At 43.1% G+C, this 26,613-nt stretch overlaps 2 protein-coding genes across 4 annotated transcripts in view; both read right to left on the bottom strand.

Annotated features, from left to right (window-relative positions):
- LOC139534665 (connector enhancer of kinase suppressor of ras 2-like) overlaps nucleotides 1–22,846 on the bottom strand; it is a 78,769-nt gene extending 55,923 nt beyond the window's left edge. The window contains exons 1-5 of one of the 2 annotated variants that reach the window (XM_071333984.1): nucleotides 22,430–22,846; nucleotides 18,787–18,950; nucleotides 15,637–15,839; nucleotides 659–746; nucleotides 352–393 (exon numbers count right to left, since the gene is read on the bottom strand). In XM_071333984.1, the coding sequence (XP_071190085.1) occupies nucleotides 352–393; nucleotides 659–746; nucleotides 15,637–15,839; nucleotides 18,787–18,950; nucleotides 22,430–22,496 (564 nt within the window). In that variant the 5' untranslated portion in view covers nucleotides 22,497–22,846. The remainder of the gene's footprint in view (nucleotides 1–351; nucleotides 394–658; nucleotides 747–15,636; nucleotides 15,840–18,786; nucleotides 18,951–22,429) is intronic. The other variant, XM_071333991.1, reaches the window with a different exon arrangement.
- Nucleotides 22,847–24,335: 1,489 nt separating this feature from the next.
- Nucleotides 24,336–26,430, bottom strand: LOC139534639 (TLR adapter interacting with SLC15A4 on the lysosome-like). Of its 2 annotated transcripts, XM_071333945.1 has the most exons (3): nucleotides 26,206–26,430; nucleotides 25,820–25,951; nucleotides 24,336–25,635 (listed from the first exon to the last, which is right to left on the bottom strand). In XM_071333945.1, the coding sequence occupies exons 2-3, from the start codon at nucleotides 25,941–25,943 to the stop codon at nucleotides 24,944–24,946; spliced, it is 816 nt and encodes a 271-aa protein (XP_071190046.1). In that variant the 5' UTR covers nucleotides 25,944–25,951; nucleotides 26,206–26,430; the 3' UTR covers nucleotides 24,336–24,943. The 2 variants fall into 2 exon arrangements, with proteins under 2 accessions (XP_071190046.1, XP_071190038.1); XM_071333937.1 differs by having other exon boundaries at nucleotides 25,820–26,430.
- Between the last annotated feature and the right edge of the window lie 183 nt (nucleotides 26,431–26,613).

The following is a 26,613-nucleotide window of genomic DNA, read 5'->3' as shown; positions in this document are numbered from 1 at the left end:
GTAGATGCTCTACAGACTATCTACAGACTATCAATAACATGTCAACTAACTATCTACAAACCCTATCCTTACCCCTAACCTTAACCCTTATCCTAACCCTAAACCTAACCCTTACCCTAAGCCTAGGCAAAACCCTTACCCTAACCTGTATTCTAAACCAAACCATAACCTTAGCAAGCAGTTGCTAATCAACAGATAGCTTGTTGATAGTATGGACAATCTGGACTATCCAAATTATGTGTGACCAATAAGATTTGTGTAAGGTGCCAGTTAATGGTTGATAGGAAGATTTGTGGATCCTTGTGTGTCTTTGTGAGCAGTAAACCACATGAAAAAAGACTCAAAACTCACCACATGAAGAATCTTGTTTTCTGTCTCATACACCGTGCAGTCCTGCAAGACAATTAAAAACCAGTTAGAGAAAAAAAACTGATCGCAAGTTTAGTGTAATGTATTTAGTTGGCAGACTGTCTATTGAGAGTGTTTAAAGGGAAGTTATTTTCAGTAGGCCATCTATTCCTGACAAAACTTTAACAGAAGTATAACATTGAGGTATAACATTGAGGTACGTAGCTAGGTGTTCTTTGAGAGAAATATTGATGCAATAGTATCTAGTTAATAAAATTCCCTAACCTTTTCCTACCCCTGGACAACTCACCTGTTGTACTATGGTGGTTAACTCCAAGCACAGTTGAACAATGTTGTTCTTTAGTAAGGAGTACTCTGTCACACTGACAAATGGGGATCTGGCAGGAGGGAAGAAAGTACAATATGTAGAGTTCAGAGACATTAAAAAATAAAATCTTGCATTAGCCCTCTCCAACAACTTTACAATGAAAGAGAACCATTATATAAACTATAAAACACATGCAAATGAAGTTCCTCTGTGAATATTTTGTTTTTCTAAAGTGCTATTTATAACATATGGAGACGGACCCTACGGAGCATAGCGCAGTGTCGCAATATCGTTTTTCGTCACAAAAGGGGCGGCTCCTTGTAGCACGCTTTAACATTCTACTTATTCCCGTGCCACATGAAAATGCTAACGTACCATATCATTCCTTGCATAGCCATAGGGGAAGTGTTGTGTAGGCAATGAAGCTTGCTTGGTTCCTTGATCTGATCTATAGGGTATGCATCAAAGTAACCTTCACTGAACAAAATTTTTAACGCAACCTGCAACAATTTCAAATGTTTTACTGAGTTACAGTTAATATAAGGAAATCAGTCATTTTAAATGAATTTATTAGGCCCTAATCTATGGATCACACATGACTGGTAATACAGATATGCATCTGTTAGTCACAGATACCTTTAAAAAAAGTAGGGGCATGCTATGGATCACACATGACTGGTAATACAGATATGCATCTGTTAGTCACAGATACCTTTAAAAAAAGTAGGGGCATGGATCAGAATACCAGTCAGTATCTGGTGTGACCACCACTTTCCTCATGCAGTGCGACACATCTCCACCATGGGGCAAGCTGTTCACAATGTTGACATCAGCAAACCGCTCGCCCACACGACAACATACACTCTGTCTGCCATCTGCCCGGTACAGTTGAAACCATGATTAATCCGTGAAGAGCACACTTCTCTAGCGTGCCAGTGGTCATCGAAGGTGAGCATTTGCCCACTGAAGTCAGTTACGACGCCAAACTGCAGTCAGGTAAAGACCCTGGTGAGGACGACAGGCACGCAGATGAGCTTCCTTGAGACAGTTTCTGACAGTTTGTGCAGAACTTTCTCGGTTGTGCAAACCCACAGTTTCATCAGCTTCTCGGGTAGCTGGTCTCAAACGATCCCGCAGGTGAAGAAGACAAATGTGGAGGTCCTAGGCTGGCGTGGTTACACGTGGTTGTGAGTTGTGAGGCCGGTTGGACATAATGCCAAATTCTCTAAAACAACGTTGGAGGCGGCTTATGGTAGAGAAATGTACATTAAATTCTCTGGCAACAGCTCTGGTGGGCATTTCTGCAGTCAGCATGCCAGTTGCACGCTCGCTCAAAACTTGAGACATCTGTGGCATTGTGTTGTGTGACAATACTGCACATTTTAGAGTGGCATTTTATTGTCCCTAACACAAGGTGCACCTGTGTAATGAGCATGTTGTTTAATCAGTTCCTTGATATTCCACACCTGTCAGTTACATGGATTATCTTGGGAAAGGAGAAATGCTCACTAACAGAGATTTGTACACAACATTTGAGAGAAATAAGCTTTTTGTGCTTACGGAAAATTTCTTTGCTCTTTTATTTCAGCTCATGAAACATGGGACCAACACTTTACATGTTGCGTTTATATTTTTGTTGAGTATATTTTGCATTGATAAATCAATATAATCTCAGTGACTGTTTAAAAAATAAACCAAACAATATTGTGGCCTTATTAGAATCCCCCCAAAATGTATTTTGTTTAGAAGTGATAATGTTATTCTAGACTATTTGAAAACATAAAAATAGATAGCCATGTGACATATTTTGCTGATATGGGACCGAATAAATTTAAGCAGCTTATCAAATTGGGATAATGTTGTAGGTTACAATGGCAAGTATAAGTATTTGCCCGGACATATTTTTTAATTATTAATCAGATTATTTCACATGCCGATGTGGGAAGCTAAAAGGCTAGCTAATGTGCAGTGTTTAGCCAACTTGCTAGTAAGGGAAGACAACAAGACCAAGCCCTTGAGCAAGGCACTTAACCCCCGCACAACAACAGCTCCCCGGGCACCCACACCTCTCCAAAAAAAGACGGTAAACAGTAACAGTTAAAAGTTTGAACACACCTACTCTTTCAAGTTTTTTTTTATTTTTACTATTTCTACAATGTAGAATAATAGAGAAGACATAAAAACTATGAAATAGCACATATGGAATCATGTAGTAACCAAAAAAGTGTCAAAATATATTTCTTCAAAGTAGCAACCCTTTGCCTTGATGACAGCTTTGCACACTCTTGGCATTCTCTCAGCCGGATTCATGAGGTAGTCACCTGGAATGCATTTCAATTAACAGCTGTGAATGTTAAAAGTTAATTTGTGGAATGTCTTTCCTTCTTAACGCGTTTGAGCCAATCAGTTGTGTCGTGACAAGGTAGGCGTGGTATACAGAAGATAGCCCTATTTGGTAAAAGACCAAGTCCATATTATGGCAAGAACAGCTCAAATAAGCAAAGAGAAATGACAGTCCATCATTACTTTAAGACATGAAGGTCAGTCAATCTGGAAAATTTTAAGAACTTTGAAAGTTTCTTCAAGTGCAGTCGCAAAAACCATCAAGCGCTATGATGAAACTGGCTCTCATGAGGACCGTTACAGGAAAGGAAGACCCAGAGTTACCTCTACTGCAGAAGATAAGTTCATTAGAGTTAACTGCACCTCAGATTGCAGCCCAAATAAATGCTTCACAGGGTTCAAGTAACAGACACATCTCAACATCAACTGTTCAGAGGAGACTGCATAAATCAGGCCTTTGTGGTCGAATTGCAAAGAAACCACTACTAAAGGACACCAATAAGAAGAAGAGACTTGCTTGGGCCAAAAAACACAAGCCATGGACATTAGACCGATGCAAATCTGTCCTTTGATCTGATGAGTCCAAATTTGAGATTTTTGGTTCCAACCTCCGTTTCTTTGTGAGACGCAGAGTAGGTGAACGGATGATCTCCGCATGTGTGGTTCCCACCATGAAGCATGGAGGAGGAGGTGTGATGGTGTAGGGGTGCTTTGCTGTTGACCCTGTCTGTGATTTATTTAGAATTCAAGGGACACTTAACCAGCATGGCTAACACACAGTGGAGGCTCATCAGAGGAGGAAGGGGAGGACCATCCTCAGCGAAATTTTATAAAAATACAAATTGTGAAACATTAAAAAAGTTATCCTTTTTAGATAAAACTATACTAAATATATTAATATTTCACCAAATAATTGATTAAAATGCACTGTTTTGCAATGAAGGTCTACAGTAACTTCAACAGCACTATCTGGGATAGCACCATGGTGTAGCCAGAGGACAGCTAGCGTCCGTCCTCCTCTGGCTACATTGACTTCAATACAAAACCTAGGAGGCTCATAGGCCTCACCCCCTTCCATAGACATGGTAATTATAACCACTTCCGGAGGACGTCCTCCAACCAATCAAAGATTTTGCAGTATAAACTGACATGTTGTCCATCCAATCATAGAATTAGGATCAGAGAATGAACCTAAGCTGTGTTCGAATACCCATACTAACATACTATATACTACATACTTAATGAGTATATACTACATACTATATACTATTAGTTCATTTTAGTATACTGTAAACAAACAGTATCCTTTCAGTTGAGCGTATTAGCTCTTCGCCTGTCTACGGGAAGTTGATGCTGTTGCTATGCAACCTCTTGCAAGCTAGTTAGCATAACAAATGACTAGTTAGACATTTTACGACTTCGGGTGTGTTCTTAAATTCAATCTGGAGTGCCAGAGTGCGCTCGTAAATTCAGTGCGTTTCGCTCTCGGAGCACACACTGGACGCTCGGGCCGAGGAGTAGGGTTGATTTGAGCGTTCTGACCTTACAACGGCAGTCAAGCACCCAAGCTAACGTTGGCTAGCTTGCTAGCTACTTCCATACACAAATGAGACCACTGACCATTTTACTCGCCAGAGCAGAGCTGGTTAGGCAGTTTTCATGTTATCCAGAGCAGTGGTGACTGTAACTGTGCTACGGGCAACAATTTAATTATGCTTTTTTTGCTGCCATTTACTGACAACGGCCATATTCAACGGGTGTTGAGCTCTCGTAAATTCAATATGCTGCATTCTGGTACACTCAGGCGAGAGTGCTCTGAAATTGGAGTAACGTTAGATAGCCAGAGCGAATTTACGAAAGCACCCGAAAGTCCATTGAGAACGCACAACGACTATACCATTTAGCTAAGCTAAAAATGACGGGAATAATCAAGTCAATAAATGTTGGGTAGTTAGATAGCCTAAAATTAATATACTGGCAAGTTTGATGTATAAGTAGCCAACTAACATTAGGTAGATAGCTAACATACTAGTACATACTGCTGTAATGATATGCTATGTGGTTGGTAAGGACAGCATAGCTAACAAATTGTCAGCCAACATAATGTGTAAGGTAACTTATTTGAAAAGTAATTACTTTATTACATTGTTCAACATTTTCTTAACATTTGTCATAATTAGTTAAAGCAATGTATCCGCTCTCGTTGTACTTCAGCTGCATATTTTCCGCCATTTTCTTCAAATCTGAGAACAATGTGAAGCCACACCCATTTCCGTATGAATTGCAAAGTACAGAAATAGTGTCCTCTGCGTGTATACTTCATGTTTTGGCTAATTTAGTACGACATCCGGGAACTTTTGGCATACTAACTATATTCATACTATGACCAATAAGCATACTATATACTCAATTCGTATCACAAATAGTACAGTTAGTGTGGTTAGTAGTTAGCTTCAATGCCATACAACTCTCCTTCTGTGGCCTCCAATTGCTCTTAAATACAAGTAAAACTAAATGCATGCTCTTCAACCGATCGCTGCCTGCACCTGCCCGCCCGTCCAACATCACTACTCTGGACGGTTCTGACTTGGAATATGTGGACAACTACAAATACCTAGGTGTCTGGTTAGACTGTAAACTCTCCTTCCAGACTCACATCAAACATCTCCAATCCAAAGTTAAATCTAGAATTGGCTTCCTATTTCGCAAAACAAAGCATCCTTCACTCATGCTGCCAAACATACCCTTGTAAAACTGACCATCCTACCGATCCTCGACTTCGGCGATGTCCTTTACAAAATAGCCTCCAATACCCTACTCAAAAAATTGGATGCAGTCAATCACAGTGCCATCCGTTTTGTCACCAAAGCCCCATATACTACCCACCACTGCGACATGTACGCACTCGTTGGCTGGCCCTCGCTTCATACTCGTCGCCAAACCCACTGGCTCCAGGTCATCTACAAGACCCTGCTAGGTAAAGTCCCCCCTTATCTCAGTTCGCTGGTCACCATAGCAGCACCCACCTGTAGCACGCGCTCCAGCAGGTATATCTCTCTGGTCACCCCCAAAACCAATTCTTCCCTCCAATTCTTCCCGCCAATGACTGGAACGAACTACAAAAATCTCTGAAACTGGAAACACTTATCTCCCTCACTAGCTTTAAGCACCAGCTGTCAGAGCAGCTCACAGATTACTGCACCTGTACATAGCCCATCTATAATTTAGCCCAAACAACTACCTCTCCCCCTATTGTATTTATTTATTTATTTATTTAGCTCCTTTGCACCCCATTATTTCTATCTCTACTTTGCACTTTCTTCCACTGCAAATCTACCATTCCAGTGTTTTACTTGCTATATTGTATTTACTTCGCCACCATGGCCTTTTTTTGCCTTTACCTCCCTTATCTCACCTCATTTGCTCACATTGTATATAGACTTATTTTTCTACTGTATTATTATTGACTGTATGTTTGTTTTAACTCTGTGTTGTTGTGTGTGTCGAACTGCTTTGCTTTATCTTGGCCAGGTCGCAATTGTAAATGAGAACTTGTTCTCAACTTGCCTACCTGGTTAAATAAATGTGAAATAAATAAAATAAATTAACATGCTGACCAGACCAGACACGTGCGCGAGCGTCGCAAAATAAATTTAGAAAGCCATGTTATTCAATTATTGCACCCACACTGCTCGCGCGCGCCAACGAGCGTCTGCGTTACCAAGGGCTAAAATAGAAGTCATTCCTATTTCTGACGCAGATCGCGCTGAAAGTCCTGCCTCTCCCATCTCCTCATTGGTTTATAGAAGCAGGTACCCACGTGCCATCTCCTCATTGGTTATACCCATGTGGGTGATTGAAAGACGAACTTTGTTGCCGGTTGTCGTGGTAATACAATGAAAGTTTAGATGCGATCACCATATAAGTTCAAAGATGAAAAAGCCTGGAAGGAGGAGAGATGACTAGAAACGATTCGGTTGGCCGTTTTATGTGTGGATTAATTGTCGGAGTAGAGGTCCTGACACAGCGGTTGCATTAAGAACAAGTGTATCTTTAATTCTATGTAAAACATGTATCTTTCATCAAAGTTTATGATGAGTATTTATGTTATTTGACGTGGCTCTCTGCAATTTCTCCGGATATTTTGGAGGCATTTCTGAACATGGCGCTAATGTAAACTGAGATTTTTGGATATAAATATGAACTTTATCGAACAAAACATTTATGTATTGTGTAACATGAAGTCCTGTGAGTGTCATCTGATGAAGATCATCAAAGGTTAGTGATTCATTTTATCTCTATTTCTGCTTTTTGTGACTGCTGTCTTTGGCTGGAAAAATGGCTGTGTTTTTCTGTGATTTTGCGGTGACCTAAAATAATCGTTTGTGGTGCTTTCGCTGTAAAGCCTATTTGAAATCAAACACTTTGGTGAGATTAACAACAAGATTACCTTTAAAATGGTATAAGATACATGTATGTTTGAGGAATTTGAATTATGAGATTTCTGTTGTTTGAATTTGGCGCCCTGCACTTTCACTGGCTGTTGTCATATCGATTGCAGCCATAAGACGTTTTAAAGTCCATTTGTGTGTCAGGAGAAAATGTGAATATGTTCAAATTTAGTTTATATTCAAAATTGGGCTGGCTAGGCTGCCTATACATTTTTAATCCAAAATAATTAACTGGAATGAATCAATCAACTTAATAGTGATGATGTGAGTAATTTTTTTATTAGGCCTACAGTTGCATAGGCCTGCATATTACAAACATGCATAAAGCAAGCTCAGCACTGTGAGTTCTATTGTCTATCAGTTGTTGTCTATCTGTCTGGGTAGAGGAAATCCCCCTCCAAATCTAGTCTAAATGAACAAATATAAGGTAGCTGCAGTTTGACAGGGTTTTCATCCCCCCAGGGCCAGGAGGTTTTTTCAGGAGTTTTTTTAAAACCATGTGACCTGATTAGGACAAACTGGTTGCATCATAGCCCATATGAAACCTTTTTACAACTGATTAATCACTGTCATACCTTATAAGGTCCAGAGTTTTCCTAGTTAGGTTAACATAAAAGGAAAAACTCCAGGCCCAAGGAGGTAAAAATTGCCCCACCGCTTTGGGACCTAACTGAAGCCACATCTCCTGTGCGCGCTCATCCAATGGCACATTGAATGTTTCCCCTCCAAGCACTGCGAGTGCACCTATCAATTTTCTCTCTTTACTGTATGTAGAGTCAATCACCTACACAATCGCATTATTACACATCAATGATTTTACTCCTAGCTTGGACTAACTCATTCTTGGCTCTTTTGTCTAACTATGTAGTGTGTTGTGTTATTGTTTTTTGTCTTCTCAGTCAAATCCTGTCCTACACTGGTCAAGCCTCTGAACACCTCAACTCATGCCTCATACCCTCATTCAATCTCCGCTGTGATCCCTTTCCAACACTGTGTAAGTAGACCTCTCATTCCCATTCCCCATAATATTGTACTATAAACGTCTTTATTAAATACTTTAGGTTAAAATAATTAGTCTTTGGGATTTTTGAAACACACTTTGTATTCTCCATGCACACTTTGTCTTCTCCCATCCTCCTCAATTATTCAAGTCACCAGCGTCCACAGCATTCTGCAGCGATATGCCATCCCATACGCCATCCCATGCTTTTCAACCGTTCGCTGCCTGCACCCGCACGCCCGACTAGCATCACCACCCTGGACGGTTCCGACCTAGAATATGTGGACATCTATAAGTACCTAGGTGTCTGGCTAGACTGCAAACTCTCCTTCCAGACTCATATCAAACATCTCCAATCCAAAATCAAAGCAAGAATCGGCTTTCTATTCCGCAACAAAGCCTCCTTCACTCACGCCGCCAAACTTACCCTAGTAAAACTGACTATCCTACCGATCCTCGACTTCGGCGATGTCATCTACAAAATAGCTTCCAATACTCTACTCAGCAAACTGGATGCAGTTTATCACAGTGCCATTCGTTTTGTTACTAAAGCACCTTATACGACCCACCACTGCGACCTGTATGCCCTAGTCGGCTGGCCCTCGCTACATGTTCGTCGTCAGACCCACTGGCTCCAGGTCATCTACAAGGCTATGCTAGGTAAAGTGCCGCCTTATCTCAGTTCACTGGTCACGATGGCTACACCCAACACGCGCTCCAGCAGGTGTATCTCACTGATCATCCCTAAAGCCAAAACCTCATTTGGACGCCTTTCCTTCCAGTTCTCTGCTGCCTGCGACCTGAACGAATTGCAAAAATCTCTGAAGTTGGAGACTTTTATCTCCCTCAACAACTTTAAAAATCTGCTATCCGAGCAGCTAACCGATCGCTGCAGCTGTACATAGTCCATCTGTAAACTACCCACCCAATTTACCTACCTCACCCCCCATACTGCTTTTATTTATTTACTTTTCTGCTCTTTTGCACACCAGTATCTCTTCTTGCACATGATCATCTGATGATTTATCACTCCAGTGTTAATCTGCTAAATTGTAATTATTCGATTTATTGCCTACCTCATGCCTTTTGCACACATTGTATATACAGTGGGGAGAACAAGTATTTGATACACTGCCGATTTTGCAGGTTTTCCTACTTACAAAGCATGTAGAGGTCTGTAATTTTTATCATAGGTACACTTCAACTGTGAGAGACGGAATCTAAAACAAAAATCCAGAAAATCACATTGTATGATTTTTAAGTAAATAATTTGCATTTTATTGCATGACATAAGTATTTGATACATCAGAAAAGCAGAACTTAATATTTGGTACAGAAACCTTTGTGTGCAATTACAGAGATCATACGTTTCCTGTAGTTCTTGACCAGGTTTGCACACACTGCAGCAGGGATTTTGGCCCACTCCTCCATACAGACCTTCTCCAGATCCTTCAGGTTTCGGGGCTGTCGCTGGGCAATACGGACTTTCAGCTCCCTCCAAAGATTTTCTATTGGGTTCAGGTCTGGAGACTGGCTAGGCCACTCCAGGACCTTGAGATGCTTCTTACGGAGCCACTCCTTAGTTGCCCTGGCTGTGTGTTTCGGGTCGTTGTCATGCTGGAAGAACCAGCCACGACCCATCTTCAATGCTCTTACTGAGGGAAGGAGGTTGTTGGCCAAGATCTCGCGATACATGGCCCCATCCATCCTCCCCTCAATACGGTGCAGTCGTCCTGTCCCCTTTGCAGAAAAGCATCCCCAAAGAATGATGTTTCCACCTCCATGCTTCACGGTTGGGATGGTGTTCTTGGGGTTGTACTCATCCTTCTTCTTCCTCCAAACACGGCGAGTGGAGTTTAGACCAAAAAGCTCTATTTTTGTCTCATCAGACCACATGACCTTCTCCCATTCCTCCTCTGGATCATCCAGATGGTCATTGGCAAACTTCAGACGGGCCTGGACATGCGCTGGCTTGAGCAGGGGGATCTTGCGTGCGCTGCAGGATTTTAATCCATGACGGCATGGTGTGTTACTAATGGTTTTCTTTGAGACTGTGGTCCCAGCTCTCTTCAGGTCATTGACCAGGTCCTGCCGTGTAGTTCTGGGCTGATCCCTCACCTTCCTCATGATCATTGATGCCCCACGAGGTGAGATCTTGCATGGAGCCCCAGACCGAGGATGATTGACCGTCATCTTGAACTTCTTCCATTTTCTAATAATTGCGCCAACAGTTGTTGCCTTCTCACCAAGCTGCTTGCCTATTGTCCTGTAGCCCATCCCAGCCTTGTGCAGGTCTACAATTGTATCCCTGATGTCCTTACACAGCTCTCTGGTCTTGGTCATTGTGGAGAGGTTGGAGTCTGTTTGATTGAGTGTGTGGACAGGTGTCTTTTATACAGGTAACGAGTTCAAACAGGTGCAGTTAATACAGGTAATGAGTGAAGAACAGGAGGGCTTCTTAAAGAAAAACTAACAGGTCTGTGAGAGCCGGAATTCTTACTGGTTGGTAGGTGATCAAATACTTATGTCATGCAATAAAATGCAAATTAATTACTTAAAAATCATACAATGTGATTTTCTGGATTTTTGTTTTAGATTCCGTCTCTCACAGTTGAAGTGTACCTATGATAAAAATTACAGACCTCTACATGCTTTGTAAGTAGGAAAACTTGCAAAATCGGCAGTGTATCAAATACTTGTTCTCCCCACTGTAGATTCTCTTTTTTTTCTACCATGTTATTGACTTGTTTATTGTTTACTCCATGTGTAACTCTGTGTTGTCTGTTCACACTGCTATGCTTTATCTTGGCCAGGTCGCAGTTGCAAATGAGAACTTGTTCTCAACTAGCCTACCTGGTTAAATAAAGGTGAAATAAAAAATAAAATAAAAATCTGGTTTACGCTTAGTGGGATTATCATTTGTTTTTCAACAGGACAATGACCCAACACACCTCCAGGCTGTGTAAGGGCTATTTGACCAAGAATGAGAGTGATGAAGTGCTGCATCAGATGACCTGGCCTCCACAATCACCCGACCTAAACCCAATTGAGATGGTTTGGGATGAGTTGGACCACAGAGTGAATGAAAAGCAGCCAACAAGTGCGCAGCATATATGGAAACTCCTTCAAGACTGTTGGAAAAGCATTCCTTATGAAGCTGGTTGAGAGAATACCAATAGTGTGCAAAGCTGTCCTCAAGGCAAAGGGGTGGCTACATTGAAGAATCTAAAATCGATTATATTTTTGTTATATTTGTTTAACACTTCTTTGGTTACTACATGATTCCATATGTGTTATTTCATAGTTTTGATGTCTTCACTAACATCCTACAATGTAGAAATTAGTAAAAATTAAGAAAAGCCCTTGAATGAGTAGGTATGTCCAAACTTTTGACTGGTACTGTATGTACAGTGTATTCGGAAAGTATTCAGACCCCTTGACTTTTGACACATTTTGTTACATTACAGCCTTATTCTGAAATGTATTAAATTATTTTTTCCCCTCATCAATTCACACACAATACCCCATAATGACAAAAAGAAAACAAGTTATTAGACATTTTTGCTAATTTATACAAAATTAAAACAGAAATAGCTTATTTACATAAGTATTCAGACCCTTTGCTATGAGACTCGAAATTGAGCTCAGGTGCATCCTGTTTCCATTGATCATCCTGAGATGTTTCTACAACTTGATTGAATCCACCTGTTGAAATTCAATTGATTGAACATGATTTGGAAAGGCACACACCTGTCTATATAAGGTCCCACAGTTGACAGTGCATGTCAGAGCAAAAACCAAGCCATGAGGTCGAAGGAATTGTCCGTAGAGCTCCGAGACAGGATTGTGTTGAGGCACAGATCTGGGAAAGGGTACCAAAACATTTCTGCAGTATTGAAGGTTCCCAAGAACACAGTGACCTCCATCATTCTTAAATGGAAGAAGTTTGAAACCACCAAGACTCTTCCTAGAGCTAGCCGCCCGGCCAAACTGAGTAATCGGGGGAGAAGGGCATTGGTCAGGGAGGTGACCAAGAACCCGATGGTCACTCTGATAGAGCACCAAAGTTTCTCTGTGGAGATGGGAGAAACTTCTAGAAGGACAACCATCTCTGCAGAACTCCACCAATCAGGCCGTTATGGTAGGTTGGCCAGATGGAAGCCATTCTACAGTAAAAGGACAATGGCAGCCTGCTTGGAGTTTGCAAGGCACCTAAAGACTCTCAGACCATGAGAAACAAGATTCTCTGGTCTGATGAAACCAAGATTGAACTCTTTGGCCTGAATGCCAAGCGTCACGTCTGGAGGAAACAAGGCACCATCCCTAAGGTGAAGCATGGTGGTGGCAGCATCATGCTGTGGGGATGTTTTTCAGCGGCAGAGACTGGGAGACTAGTCAGGATCGAGGGAAAGATGAACGAAACAAAGTACAGAGAGATTCTTGATGAAAACCTGCTCCAGAGCACTCAGGACCTCAGACTAGGGCGAAGGTTCACCTTCCAACAGGACAACGACCCTAAGCACACAACCAAGACAATGCCAAGACAGCACAGGAGTGGCTTCGGGACAAGTCTCGGAATGTCCTTGAGAGGCCCGGCCAGAGTCTGGACTTGAACCCGATCGAATATCTCTGGAGAGACCTGAAAATGCCTGTGTAGCGACGCTCCGCATCCAATCTGACAGAGCTTGAGAGGATCTGCAGAGAAGAATGGGAGAAACTCCCCAAATGCAGGTGTGCCAAGCTTGTTGCATCATACCCAAGAAGACTTGATGCTGTAATCGCTGCCAAAGGTGCTTCAAGAAAGTACTGAGTAAAGGGTCTGAATACCTATGTAAATGTAATATTTCCGTTTTTGTTATATTTATACATTTGCTAAAATTTCTAAAAACCTGTTTTTTGTTTTGTCATTATGGGGTATTGTGTGTAGAACTTTGTGGGGGGGGGGGGCAATTTAATACATTTTAGAATAAGGCTGTAACGTAACAAAATGTGGAAAGAGTCAAGTGGTCTGAATACTTTCCGAATGCACTGTATGTTTTAAAGGCCAAGTCAAATTTCAGTTGGACCTTGCGTGCTTCATACAATAGCTAGATATCTCCTGATATCCTGATATCTCCAGGAGTGATAAATATAATTTGTCTTAATCTGTTATTGTCTAGTACTGTCTTTTTGCTAGCTAGGGCCATCTACTTTAAGTGCTGCCTGTCTTCCCAGTAGCCTACTTGGTGCGTGAACTGATGACTGCTCATAATTTGCAGATGATTTTTAACACAACCAGGATTAAGGGGCAGGGAAATTTGGGACTGTTGTGGTTTTCATAATCAGTGGCTGTATTGGAGGGGGAGTGGTTTCTCCTCGGCAATCAGCAATTAGTACCGGGTGGGGTGCTCTACACCTCCGCAAAGCAATTATTGTTAGTACTTCAGTGTCCCCTGTTTTCTCAGCGGCACCGACAAAGTCCATCGCCGACATAGCCTATCCCTGAAACAAAGACTGTTGCCGAAACAAAGATGGTTCTGCCGAGATTTTCGAGGAAAGATAGAGAGGAAGGCTCCACAACACTCTCGCACTTGATTGTTTGACCTAGTATTTACAGATCTCATTTTGCTCTTTTGTAGCTTTGCCAACTATGTGTGTGTGTTTTCTATCCCAGTTCGCTCCTTTCCTTGGAGGCTTTACAGGCGCTCCCCACCTCTTGGCTGCAACCCTTCTAATTCAGTGTACCTTGCATGCACAACCAATGTGGAATTACTGGTCTCTGGCAGCGTTTGTAACTGCCGATCTGCGGTCAAGAACACAGAGTTAATCTCAGCCTATTCAGTCCCTAGAATTTGACGGAGACATGGCTCAACCCAAGAAAACATTGCTACTCCAGCAGCTCCCTCTTCATCTGACTACGTGTTCTCTCATAGTCCGAGAGCATCTGGTCGTCGCGGTGGTGGCACAGGGCTGCTCATTTCTCCTATGTCGAGATGTTCTATTTTTTCCCTCACTCACCTATCCATCTCATTTGAATTCCATGCTGTCACTGTCACTTGTCCACTCAAGCTTAACATTGTTTTCATCTATCGCCCACCAGGTGCCCTTAGAGTTCCTTAATGAGCTTGACACCTTGATAAGCTCATTTCCAGATGATGGCTCACCTCACTTCGTACTGGGTGACTTCAACCTTCTGACGTCTACCTTCGATTCATTTCTTTCCAACTCTTTCTTTCCACTCCTTGCCTCTTTTGACCTCACCCTTTCCCAGTTCCCTCCCACTCACAAGGCCTGCAATACACTTGACCTCATCTTTACTAGAGGCTGTTTGTCTACTAATCTCACTGCAACCCCCCTCCAGGTCTCTGATCACTACTTTGTTTCCTTGTCTCCCTTTCCTCCAACCCTAACCACTCAGCTCCTACACAGATGGTCATGCGCCGTCACAATCTTCGCTCTCTCTCATCTTCTATGCTATCATCGCTCCCGTCTGCTAAATCCTTCTCCTGATTCTGCCTCTTCCACCCTACTCTCCTCCCTTTCCGCATCCTATGACTCGCACTCTCCCCTTTCCTCCCAGCCGGCTTGGCCCTCCCCTCCTGCTCTGTGGCTGAGTGACTCATTGCGAGCTTACAGAGCAGGGCTGCGGGCAGCTGAGCAAAACAAAACTTCTGGAGGACCTATCATCCTTCCATTCCCTCCTCTCTACCTTCTCTTCCCCTGTATCTGCTGCTAAAGCCACTTTCTATCACTCTAACCCTAAGAAACTCTTTTCCACCTTCTTCTCCCTGCTTAATCCTCCTCCCTCTCCTCCCTCTCCGCGGACGACTTTGTCAACCACTTTGAAAAGTAGGTTGACGACATCCGCTCCTCATTCAGTCTATTGAGCCGACTGGTCCCACTCACACAGAACCACCCTATGACTTGACCTCTTTCTCAATCCCTCTGACGTAAAAGAATAGACAGGTATCCCTTCTTTCTTTTCTTGTCATTTGACTACTACAAATACAAATAATCTTGCTAGTTCATCCATAATAATCTCATCATGTAGTAGGCTAACTGCACTGTATCTGCGAGCTGTTGGCTAGAGCCCATGTACCAAGACCAGAGTGGGCACATTCGCTATATAACGCAACATTTCTGTGACAAAACCGTTAGTAGAGTTGAAAATGCGAGGTAACACCCACCTGTCCAGCCAGGCCAGCAGGTTCTTGGCTGCTCCGATAAGGTCCACCACAGAGGTGAGGAAGTCGTTGGGCAGCCTGCGGGAGGCCCTGCCGTCATAATGGCCGCCTCGACGCCTCCCTGTGATGAAGTTTTGTAGGTTCTTTGCTGAAGCATTAAGCTTGTGGGATAGGGTACGCAGGTTCTCAGTCTCCAGTCCATAGTTCTGGAACAAAAAGTACAGTACCCTCATGGTTCAGTACGCTCCCAGAAGTGTTTAACTTTAAAGGTAAGATGTCATTCGTCAAGAAAATGTGGATACAAGGAGAAATAACAGTAACTTGCATGGACATTGTGGTGCCAGTCAACGTTGAATCAGCGCTGTTTCCACGTCATTTCAAGGAAATGAACCAACGCGGATTATACATTGAATTGACGTCTGTGTCCAGTGGGGTCCTTGTATTTGAAAGCTCATACAAAACAGTGCTATAGCAAATGTATAGTGGATATAAGATCTAAATGGCAGAGATAAATAGAGACAAAGTCCCTCCAGTAATATAATCTCATCTTTACCTCTTCATTTATCCACCAAACCAGGTTGACTGAGCTGTATCTTTTTGATAAAGTTATTCAAGTAAACATAAATGGATGATTGCCTCATCAGAGACACAATAAAGACCACTCATCTGCTACACTTTCGTTAAAGTGTACAGAGCATCATGCCATATTCCACTCTAACCGGAATGTAGGTTGTGTGTGTACGTAACTCGTCACAATGGTGTGTCTGTTGGAGATGTGTGCCTGTGTGTGAATAGCTGTCTCTCATTCTGCGGGTCTTGTTAGCAGTCATCGCTGTCACCATGGAGAAATGCCTCCTTCCTGTCTAACTCACGACTATGTAGCTTAGCCAGCCCGGTTGCCATGGTGACTCCTGGCTTTGTCACTCTTAATTACACCGACCCCAGTGTTTCCATAGCTCCTTCTTCCCTTATTGATTTTCCTCTTGCTTCATTAAAAATATCAAAGTAATGCGCTGCTTTCTGATAGCCTTTATGGGGGCTTCTCCATCACTAGTCGGTTATATACGTCAATGCAGAGGATGACAAGACAAAAGGCGGGTGAGAATTAAATATACTTTACATTCATAGACATATGCTAAGCAGCACTATAATAAGGCCTTGTCTTGGCAGTCGACCCACTGTAGAGGAAACACACTATTATGCTGCTAGGTGGTGGTGAGTCCTGACCAGCTCAGCCATTTCCCTGCTATCTCCTTCCAGTGAGCCATTCAGGCAGAGAGAGGCTTCACTGCATGGAGAGGACACTTTCCTCTGATTGCTGTAATGTAATGGGAGTAAAACCCCAGTTGCATCAACAACTCAGCAGCAGAGCTCTGTCTCTGTCTGTCTGGTCACTGCCGACTGATGAACAATTATCTAACTCCCAGCAACAAGCAACCCTCAGTTTGATGTCAAAGTGAGTCAGCAGTCACACTGACACTAAGCCAGTATATTCTTTCAATCCATCACACTCACATAATCAACCCACGAAGGAGAGATTCGTTCCTAAAATGTATCTGTTGAGAGGCTTGTCTTTCGCAAGCAGAGCAGAGAGACTGACATCTATTCAGTTGACATCCATTTTGGACGGGCCATGTGATAAGGCTGTGTGTGTGTGTGTGTGAGTGAGTGGGTGTGTGCGTGTCCTGTCCCTCCCGGCCCCTCCACCTGCAGCTCTCCCCCAGTGCAGTCATTACTCATGTCAGCCTCCTCTCAGCAGTGACGCAATGTTCGGCTCTAATGCACTCTGCCAGGATCAATGGGGACATGTCCCAGCAGCCAATGAGAATCACAGCACATCACCATGCTGGAGATGAGATGCAGAACACACACTATACTGTGTTAACGCATATGCACACACACACACACGTTCACGCACTCAAACACACACACTCACACAGTCACACACCTATATTATAGCCCCCTATGTGAACAATCCAGTCTTCTCAACATTCACACACACACAAATCAAATTCTGACACACACACACAGGCAGCCCCCACCGGACCGTCTAACTAACAGACACAGATTACATGTGTGTGGGTGTGGAGATGTTGGCCAGACAGGGTTTCAGGCAGTCCAGGCACGTTTCCCAAGCCTCTAATGATGCTCTGCTGCGGGCCGCTCTGTCACAGCGAATCATACACTAACCTCAGCTAGCTCCACGCACGCCGCACACACAGGCAGCCCCACACACACACTCCCTCCCAGCTGCTGCTTTCTAGGCCTATGGATCCATTACCAGCCCAACAGCGAGGACGTGTGCTGTGTGGCCCCTCTCTGATTCAGTCAAATCAATACACAGCTCTTAGCTTGCTCTAACAGGGCTCTTCCCAGGCCCACGCCTGACTCTCTCTGTATGACTCATCATACACCAAGGCTAACGACACCCACTTCATGCCACCCTTACTTATGTACACAGCACAGGCTCCTGCCGCTCCACCTCTATCTGCCCGTACAAGGATATATCACCAATGAATCTGAATTAGCCTTTAGCTCCAACGGACACAAATCATCGCCTTAGCTTTTTTAGCCTTGTTTACTGAGCACTGTACCTGACCCTCCCCTACTCAGCAAATAACATTGATGACGACTGTAGATGAAACACATGTTGTTTTTTATAATAAAAGGACACTTTTTACTGAACTTCAATCTTGTCTGTCATGCCTTTTTATTTATTTTACATTTATTTAACTAGGCAAGTCAGTTAAGAACAAATTCTTATTTTCAATGACGGCCTAGGAACAGTGGGTTAACTGCCTTGTTCAGGGGCAGAACGACAGATTTGTACCTTGTCAGCTCGGGGATTCGATCTTGCAACCTTTCGATTACTAGTCCAACGCTCTAACCACTAGGCTACCCTGCCGCCTTGCCATGCCTTGTCTGTCAAATGGTGCACAAACAGATCTGGCAACTGGGCTAGCTGGACATCTCCTGCATGTCTACTGTGTTCTTCCAGTTCAAGCACCTTGACTGCACTGGCTTGGTTGCACTGGAAGTCATCGATAGTAAAGTTGTTCCATCATGTCTGTGCACCAGATCTCGAACTCCACATTCCTATCTCCTGACCATCCTTCCTGACTCCAACTCTTTATGTCTAGAACGACTACTCACCAGAGCACAGAGTAGGTCCACAGCCTCCAGGATGAGCTCCTGGTGTCCAATGCGGGTGACCCCCAGCTCCTCCAGCTCCTGATGAGTGATGTGGAGCAGCTGCTCCCCATTGATCTTCTCTCGCTCAAAGTTCTTAATGTACTGCTGCAGACAGTCATCCAGGCCTGCATGGGGGACAGACAAGAGAGCATGAGGGGGGAAACTTAAGCACACCTTTGTTCTAATAGTATGTATTTGTCCCCTTTACAGTCAACATCCAAGTCATTTGCTAGGTGTATAGGATGTGGATTGTGCTGGTTTATATACCTTTCAAAGGCATAAATATGACAGAGCTTTATAACATGCAGTGTGACTGGCAGATTCAGAGTAATTGCTGTAATAAAAAATATGCATATCAAACCCCTACCGAGCTACTAAAAAAGTATTTTCCATTTCAGTCACTTTGTGTGTTAGTTCCTACATAATACCAGAAGCATGCTTCCAACCATAAACATGTTCCAAGTCCTGAGTGTGCTCTTACCCTCTAAGCAGAGAGAACAGACTTTTCTTTCAACTACAGAGAACTGAGCAGATCCAGTCTACCAGTTGACCTGCTCTTTGTGTAGAACAGAGCAGAACGGGAGCAGAGAGAAATGGGACTGGTCTAGGAAATCAACTGCTCTCACCACATCGTATTAAAGCCATCCTTATCAGAGCACAGCAGAGCCACACAGACACACAGAGTCCTCTGCAGCATTCTGTGTTGGAGCCATGTACAGCGGGCCAGGCGGCACAGAGAGAGCGACAGAGAGAGAGGAGCCCAGATAGTAGCAGAGCAGACTAGCAGAGTCTCGGCTTTCAACCACAGCATCCATCCATGGCTCCCGGGAGATGAGTCATCTCCGGCCGCGGAGCGGAGCGAGCCACAGCACAGAGCTGACCCACATTACACACACTGGCTGGGCCATGTCAACACCACAGCACACACACATCCATGGACACAGGCATTCAACGGGACAAATTAGCCTAGGTAGATCAAAGGATGGTACATTCAAAGACATATGCTGTATCTAGATGGCTCTGCATAGTCTGCATAGTCAGGTGAATCATCTGAACTAAGTTCCCCATTTGTATGTGGCAAACACTTGTCTTGCCGTGTTGTGTGCTGCTGCCTAGTCCTCTGTTTCTCTGAGCACACAGACAGGTCCGTAGCCTTGAGACAGGTCCGTGGCCTTGAGACAGGCCCGTGGCCTATGTTCGTGGGAGTGAAATTTATGAAAGCATGATTGCGCAAGTGTGTGTGTGGTGTTTCTTTGTGTGTGCATGTGTGTGCGCACACGTTCATGTATCCATCTAATGATCATGAATGGCTGCTTTCATTTGAGAGCTTGCTGCTTGTGGGATTTCCATTATGTTGCTTTCCTCTAGCTATCAAGGCTCCATGGCAACAGTTGCCGGGTGACCAAGAGGTAAGCCCCCTTGAAGAAGTGAATTATCAGCAGTACTTCATTATTGCCCTCAGACCTATCATAAAATGAAATAAGACAGGTATCTAATATTCATTCTAAATTACATTTTACCCGAGGGAATAATCCTGAGCCCTCAATGCCCTCATAAACTGGTCAGTCCCTCCCTCTTACTCTCATGGGTATTGAACCTACTCTCATACACAGCAAATAGTTGTTATGAAATAGATGCAGTACAGTTCAACTAGCTTGCCAACTGCTCTACCTCGAGCCACAATGTTGGAACGTAGTATCAATGTAAGGCAGCATTACCAAGGCAGGTTCGCTGTCCATGGTGCTAGTTTGTCTTGAACGCCTCAATTGATGCATTGGTGTGTGTGCATACTTGTGTAGGTAACGTCTAATATTTAGATTTTGTTCTTTGTAACAACAAGTGCAAACCCCTAATCATAAAATTACATTTTCACAATTATAGGATCTCTATTGCCCTAATGATCTTTCCTTTATAAAAATCAGGTGAGAAGCAACAGTCTCTATTGAGTGGAGTTCCCCTTTTACTTTACGACTGTGTCCACTGACCAACTCTCAAAAACCCCTCAAGAAGAAGAGAGCCAAAGTAGCAAATAGCATACCAATAGTATCCTGTGTGAATATTCTTTACAGCTGTGGCAGCACAAAGACATTTCTCAACTGTCCTATCAGCATCCTCTGTCTCAACTTTAATATGACAACAGGTGACATAGATGTCACTTGTCTATGCACTTCCCATGGTGTTTGGTGTGGAGGATTTGAGACTGAACTGAAGTTCCTAGTTGTGTTGTGTATCAGCTGCACAGAAGTTGTGCCGTAGGCGAGCCCTGCCCTTGGTGCGAAGGCTGGAGACACATCTGTGACAGTGGCGCCAGAGGCAAGCACGGCTGTGCACTTCTGGACTGACACTTGGCTGGCATAAACTATTGTGTACAGTACGTGGGAAAACATAAACCATGTCTGTGTTGACACATCACGTTAGTTGGATGATAGTAGACCTAAAATAAATCCCTGAGCCCTGGTGAGAGAACGTTAATAAATCAAACTTGTGCTCGGATGTTAATAGGTCTTTCTTTGGAACATTATTTAACCATTTAGATAAGCATTCAGCTCCTCATCCTCATTTATTTCTAAATGAAGGATGAAAATAAAGAATTTGTTGTCAGTCAGCGTCTCGCCTTCAGAATGACAGAAGTCTGCCACTACTAAAGTAACGGTGCCCACAATTTGTTTATGGCAGGTAATATAGCGCAACAATCGTTTTGTCATCCATTTGGTCTTACCTAAGTGTTATTTCACCTCAGCTGTACTGTTGGCCAACACAATAATAAAAACAACTATAGGTAAGTATGTTTTCTCTCATAAAAATCTTAATGTTATGGCAGATAGTGGAGAATTTGACTAATACTCTTGAACATAAGGCATCTTTAAAACATACTGAACAGCATAACGCCAACCATTTTGAATTCAGTATAACAGCATATCTAAAAGATCAAATTGACTACTGTGTTGCAAAAGCTGCTGTACAGTTCAATTACCTTGCAACCTGCAATATGTTCCCTATCCATATCCACAATGCTGAATTTCAGTATCAATGTAGTAATGTGAATCATTGTCTAGGTCAACACATTATCAGATGAAATAGGTTTGCTGTCCATGGTTCTAGTTTTGCGAATACCTCAATTGTTGCCAACACTTCTTCAACCTGTGTGTGTGTGTGTGTGTGTGTGTGTGTGTGTGTGTGTGTGTGTGTGTGTGTGTGTGTGTGTGTGTGTGTGTGTTTGAAAGAGAGAGTGTGTGAGAGAGAGAGAGACAGAGAGAGCACCTGTCTTTATGGTATGAGGTAATCTAAATGTGAACATTATATAGGTCAACTGATTGTTTTACACGTAATGCGTTGGCCTCAGTATCTGGTTGGTGGTCTAGAAATGCGTAGCCTATCAGGCCAGGGTGATAATTACACTAAATAGCGCTTCCATCAGGGTTGGATACACAAAATGGCTCACGTTCAATGTTTCAATGCAAAGAATAGCACCGTTTTAGCTCAAAACACCTCCATTGAACCATTAATTTAGAGAAAATAGAAAAGATGTGCACATATCCATGTTAGTCGTTTCCAAATGTACTCTGTCAAGCAAATTAAAATAAACATGTTGTATAAGCATTACCTTTCATCCAATCCAGCACTTGCTTGGGTGTCCATTTGCTTATAGGTTCCATCACCAGAGCCATCATCGATGTCTTTAAATCCTTCAAACGAGGACTTGATCGAGCGTGAAAATCGTGTTAAAAATCAGAAATGTTGTATCGGTATACAAGAGAACACATAGCATAGGTGCACCTTACTGGGTAAAGGCATGGCTGGTGACAGTATCCTGGGTAAGGAATGCGATGGTGCAGTCCACGCGCTCACAGAAACGACTCCCCCGCCCATCTCTCTCTCTCGCCCTCTCTCTCCCCCTCTCTCTCTCTCACACACACACACAAAAGTACCTGCCGACCACTGTGTAGAGAAAGAAGCGAGTCTCTCTCTGAGTGAGAAAGTCTTGCAACCCCTCCCTCCCTTGCACACCGCAGCATCACATGCTTCGTTCCAGAGACAGAAGGAATGGTGCAATAATACATAATTACCTGACGCCTTTATAGAGAAGCAATGGCAGCTGAGCGTGATGCATTATATTTCGATTGAACATTTCTGTTAAATATAATATCTCCAATTATAATACCGTTATTATCCGAAATATGTTCAACTCCTTAACTGACGTCATTTCCAGCCCATTTGAGTTGGAACTGAAACGAATCTATTGTGTTTTAACCAATAGAAAACTAGTGATGCTTGCATCAAGCCTGTATGGATACAGTATGGGGGGAGACCATATGAAACTGGGTCACCCTGCAATTAAAGTAACGATTCTAAATTGAAATAATAATTATAAAACAAAACATGAAAGACACAATTGATTGTCCAGGTCGTTTTTTAAAAGTTAGTTACAAAATAGCTCAGTTACTATAAAACCACATCACATCATGACAAATGGTGGGATGTGTGCTAATTAATCACTTCTTTCTGAAGTCCCCATGCTTTATTATTAGGAAAATAAATGTAGTACATAATTATTGAGCTATAGTCAAATGAACTATTACAACTATAATCAACTATTTATGGTGTGTGCACACTGTATGAGCCTGTGTCCCACTATGATATGGTTAATAATTCAGTCCTTGCTATGCTGGGCAGCATGATGACACATCTTTACCTAATACGGTACCTGCTAAGCCTGTTACTGACTCTTTGAAGATCTGGCCATTTCTTGTATCTTTATTCAAGTCTCTCCATAGGTTTCACTTCATGGTGATAAATGGAATAAACCTCAATATTTTCTTCTGGAAAATGATCAGAGGTATGGGAATAGTCACACACACTCACACACCCACACATACACACACACACACACTCACACACCCACACATACACACACAAACATGGCCACCACTCTCCCTAACCATTACCCTCTCCTCTGCTGCTCCAACAGTGCCATGCTAATAGTCCTTGGCATGGCTGCTGTATGACCCAGTGGCTCCCGACAGGGTGTGAAGTGGTGGCATTGGCTCTCACTCCTGACACACACTGGTTTACTGTTAATCCTCTCAGTCTAGTTCCCAAGCAGCATGCCACTATGATCACTAGCAATATCCAGATTGTCCATCATTGCCTACCCCTAGACTAAACATGTGCTTAATGCTGTTCAATACTGTTTTCCACATTAGATGCACCCAACGGAAAGAAAAATGCATGCATACCTAACACATGCTATCACATAGTCACACTCACATAAACCCTGACAGCCATACATCCCTGCTGAGAATTCTGAAATTAACCCAACCACAAGTCATGCCAGTGATCCAGATAGATATTTTACAAACTAAGATCAAGAGGCTCACTCAGGCAAAATATCAACCCACCATGGCTAAACCAGTAGGTGTATATTATAGCCAATTGCAACCCCCATTCCAATGGCCAATACAGTTTATTATCCACAAGACATGACTGCAATAACTCAGTTCTTTAGCATATTAATATTGATTATTTATTCAGTCAGTCGCATTCAAGATTAAAACGCATTAGAAATGTGGCACAGCATGATATGTTTATCTGGCACAGATGTTGTGTAATATGCTTTCTTGTCAAAGTGCAATGTGGCACTTGCAGTAAACATGCAATGCTTATGTATGACAGCAGGTGGCAATATTTTCCTGCTTTGACAACCAAGATAGGAAAATAGCTTTTTTCTTTGGCGTTTTGTAAGTCTGTGTTTAAAACAATATCATTTCAAATCAGCAGTATCTGTGAGGAATAATTTCTCAGAAACAAGATTCTTTATAAGATCAGCTCACAGTTCCCTGTTTTTCTACTCTTTGTCTTTAAACTCGAAAGCTTGACATTGTCTCAGGCACCCAAGCATGACAATATAGCAACTGGTTGCATTTATGTAGTAAATATTTTGGACATTGTGGCATTTTCAACAATTTAACAAAATGAGGGGATCTCCTTCCCAACTATCAATTGAATTTTCCTCTTGAAAGCAATACAGCTGACCACCAAGTATAGATTCAGTGGAATGCTTTAGCATTGTCAAGTACGTTAGAGTTGGCAGACAAAGTAGAAATACTGCTGGTTTCAGTCAGGTGGGCTTCTTCCTGAGTTCAGGGTTGGGGATGCGTAGGTTGGAGATGCGCAGGTCGGGAGAGCTGAAGTTGGAGCTGGCCACAGTGCAGGTGCTGAGGTAGTGGATGACAATGCTCTGGGCCGTACTGGAGTCTAGGCCATGGTCCTGACAGAGATACTGGCTGAGCTGCTTCACTGGTTCTGGTACCATGCCCTGGGGAGGGGTCTGGACCAGGGGAGAGCTGCCCCGCGCCAGGCTGTCCTGCATATGCTGTCTGTACACCTCCAGCAGCTTACTCTCCAGGTAGCCGTTCAGCATGGAGTTGGACAGAGGTTCCCTGTTCAGGGTGATGATGCTGCTGTCTATGACCAGGTTACCCTCATCCTGCAGGATCTGGGACTCCACCCGTACCCCAGGCCCCACAGGCCCTGTGGGTTCCAAGGACTCCAGCTCTCCCAGGTCCTGAGATTGAAGAAGTGGCCCTTGGAACACCTCACTCTCCAGCCGCACGCTCATTGAACTCCTGTTTCCCACATGGTCTCCTCTGAGCTGCAGGTCAGGGTAGTCTTTGCAGAAGGTGGTGCAGCACCAGGAGCGATAGAGCTCCAGGTCACCATAGTCGTCACTGTGGCTATTGGGGATGGTGAGGGCATCACTGGGCCTGGTTGTCGCTCTAGGACCAGACTGCACCAGGCCTTCCATGTTTTCTGTGCAGCCCACACACCAGAAGCACATTTTTACATTTGACGTATTCAATCAAAAATGAATGAAATTATTAAACATTGTACTCATGCCTGGATGCACTTAATCTTATATGAGCCTTCTAAAATGCAGCATAGCCAACTGATCCAGCGAGGCATGCAGTATTTCAGACAAATCCAAAATGCTTACCTAACATTGAACCTTGGTTCAGAATGATATTGGGAGCAGGGTGTGGTGGACGTTCCTGAGCCTTTGTGGAATCACAATCCTCTTTCCTGTACCTGAAGACTCTGATGAAGGCTTCTCCCAACATGACAACCACTACACAACAGTGCATATTATCTCAACACAACATGGCAGCAAACCACACCAACTAGCACTTTCAATTGTGTATTTCCACAGATTTTATTCCAGGACTAGCATTAATCTGGTTCCAGGAAACCACCCCAAAGTATTATGCTACCATGACATAGCTTATCAGGCTCGAAATATAAATAAATACTCAGATTCTCTTGCCAGATCACATAAAACATAAATAGTATAAAACACAGGACAGGTGCTGAGAATATCCCTACCTCTGTTTTTACAATAGATGATGTTTTCTTCAGTCTGTCCACTAATACAAGGTTTACAAGTTAGCTACAGATGTCTCTGACTGGTAAGCAGCCACGGTATTGTGCTGTCCCTATTTGTACAGAGCATCTGAGTAGCAAATGTTAAAAACAGGAAGTATTGTCAGAAATAAAGTGAGAACACTCACTACCCCTGCTCTTCAGCTGCTGCCTTCTGTGATGTGACACATCAGTTTTAGAATGTAAGGAGAACTGAAACAATATGTGACGCGGTGGCGGTCGGTGCCGTTTAAGGTGAGGGAGGACGAATATATTTTTTATGAGCATGGCCTTATTTATTTTACAGCATATTGGATGACTGTCATTCATATTCCATTCACGCAGCTCAGTGTAACATCAATAGGCGTCACG

The sequence above is a fragment of the Salvelinus alpinus genome, chromosome 1, assembly GCF_045679555.1.
Source record: "Salvelinus alpinus chromosome 1, SLU_Salpinus.1, whole genome shotgun sequence".
NCBI classification, from domain to species: domain Eukaryota; kingdom Metazoa; phylum Chordata; class Actinopteri; order Salmoniformes; family Salmonidae; genus Salvelinus; species Salvelinus alpinus.
This window is presented reverse-complemented; position numbering and strand designations above follow the sequence as displayed.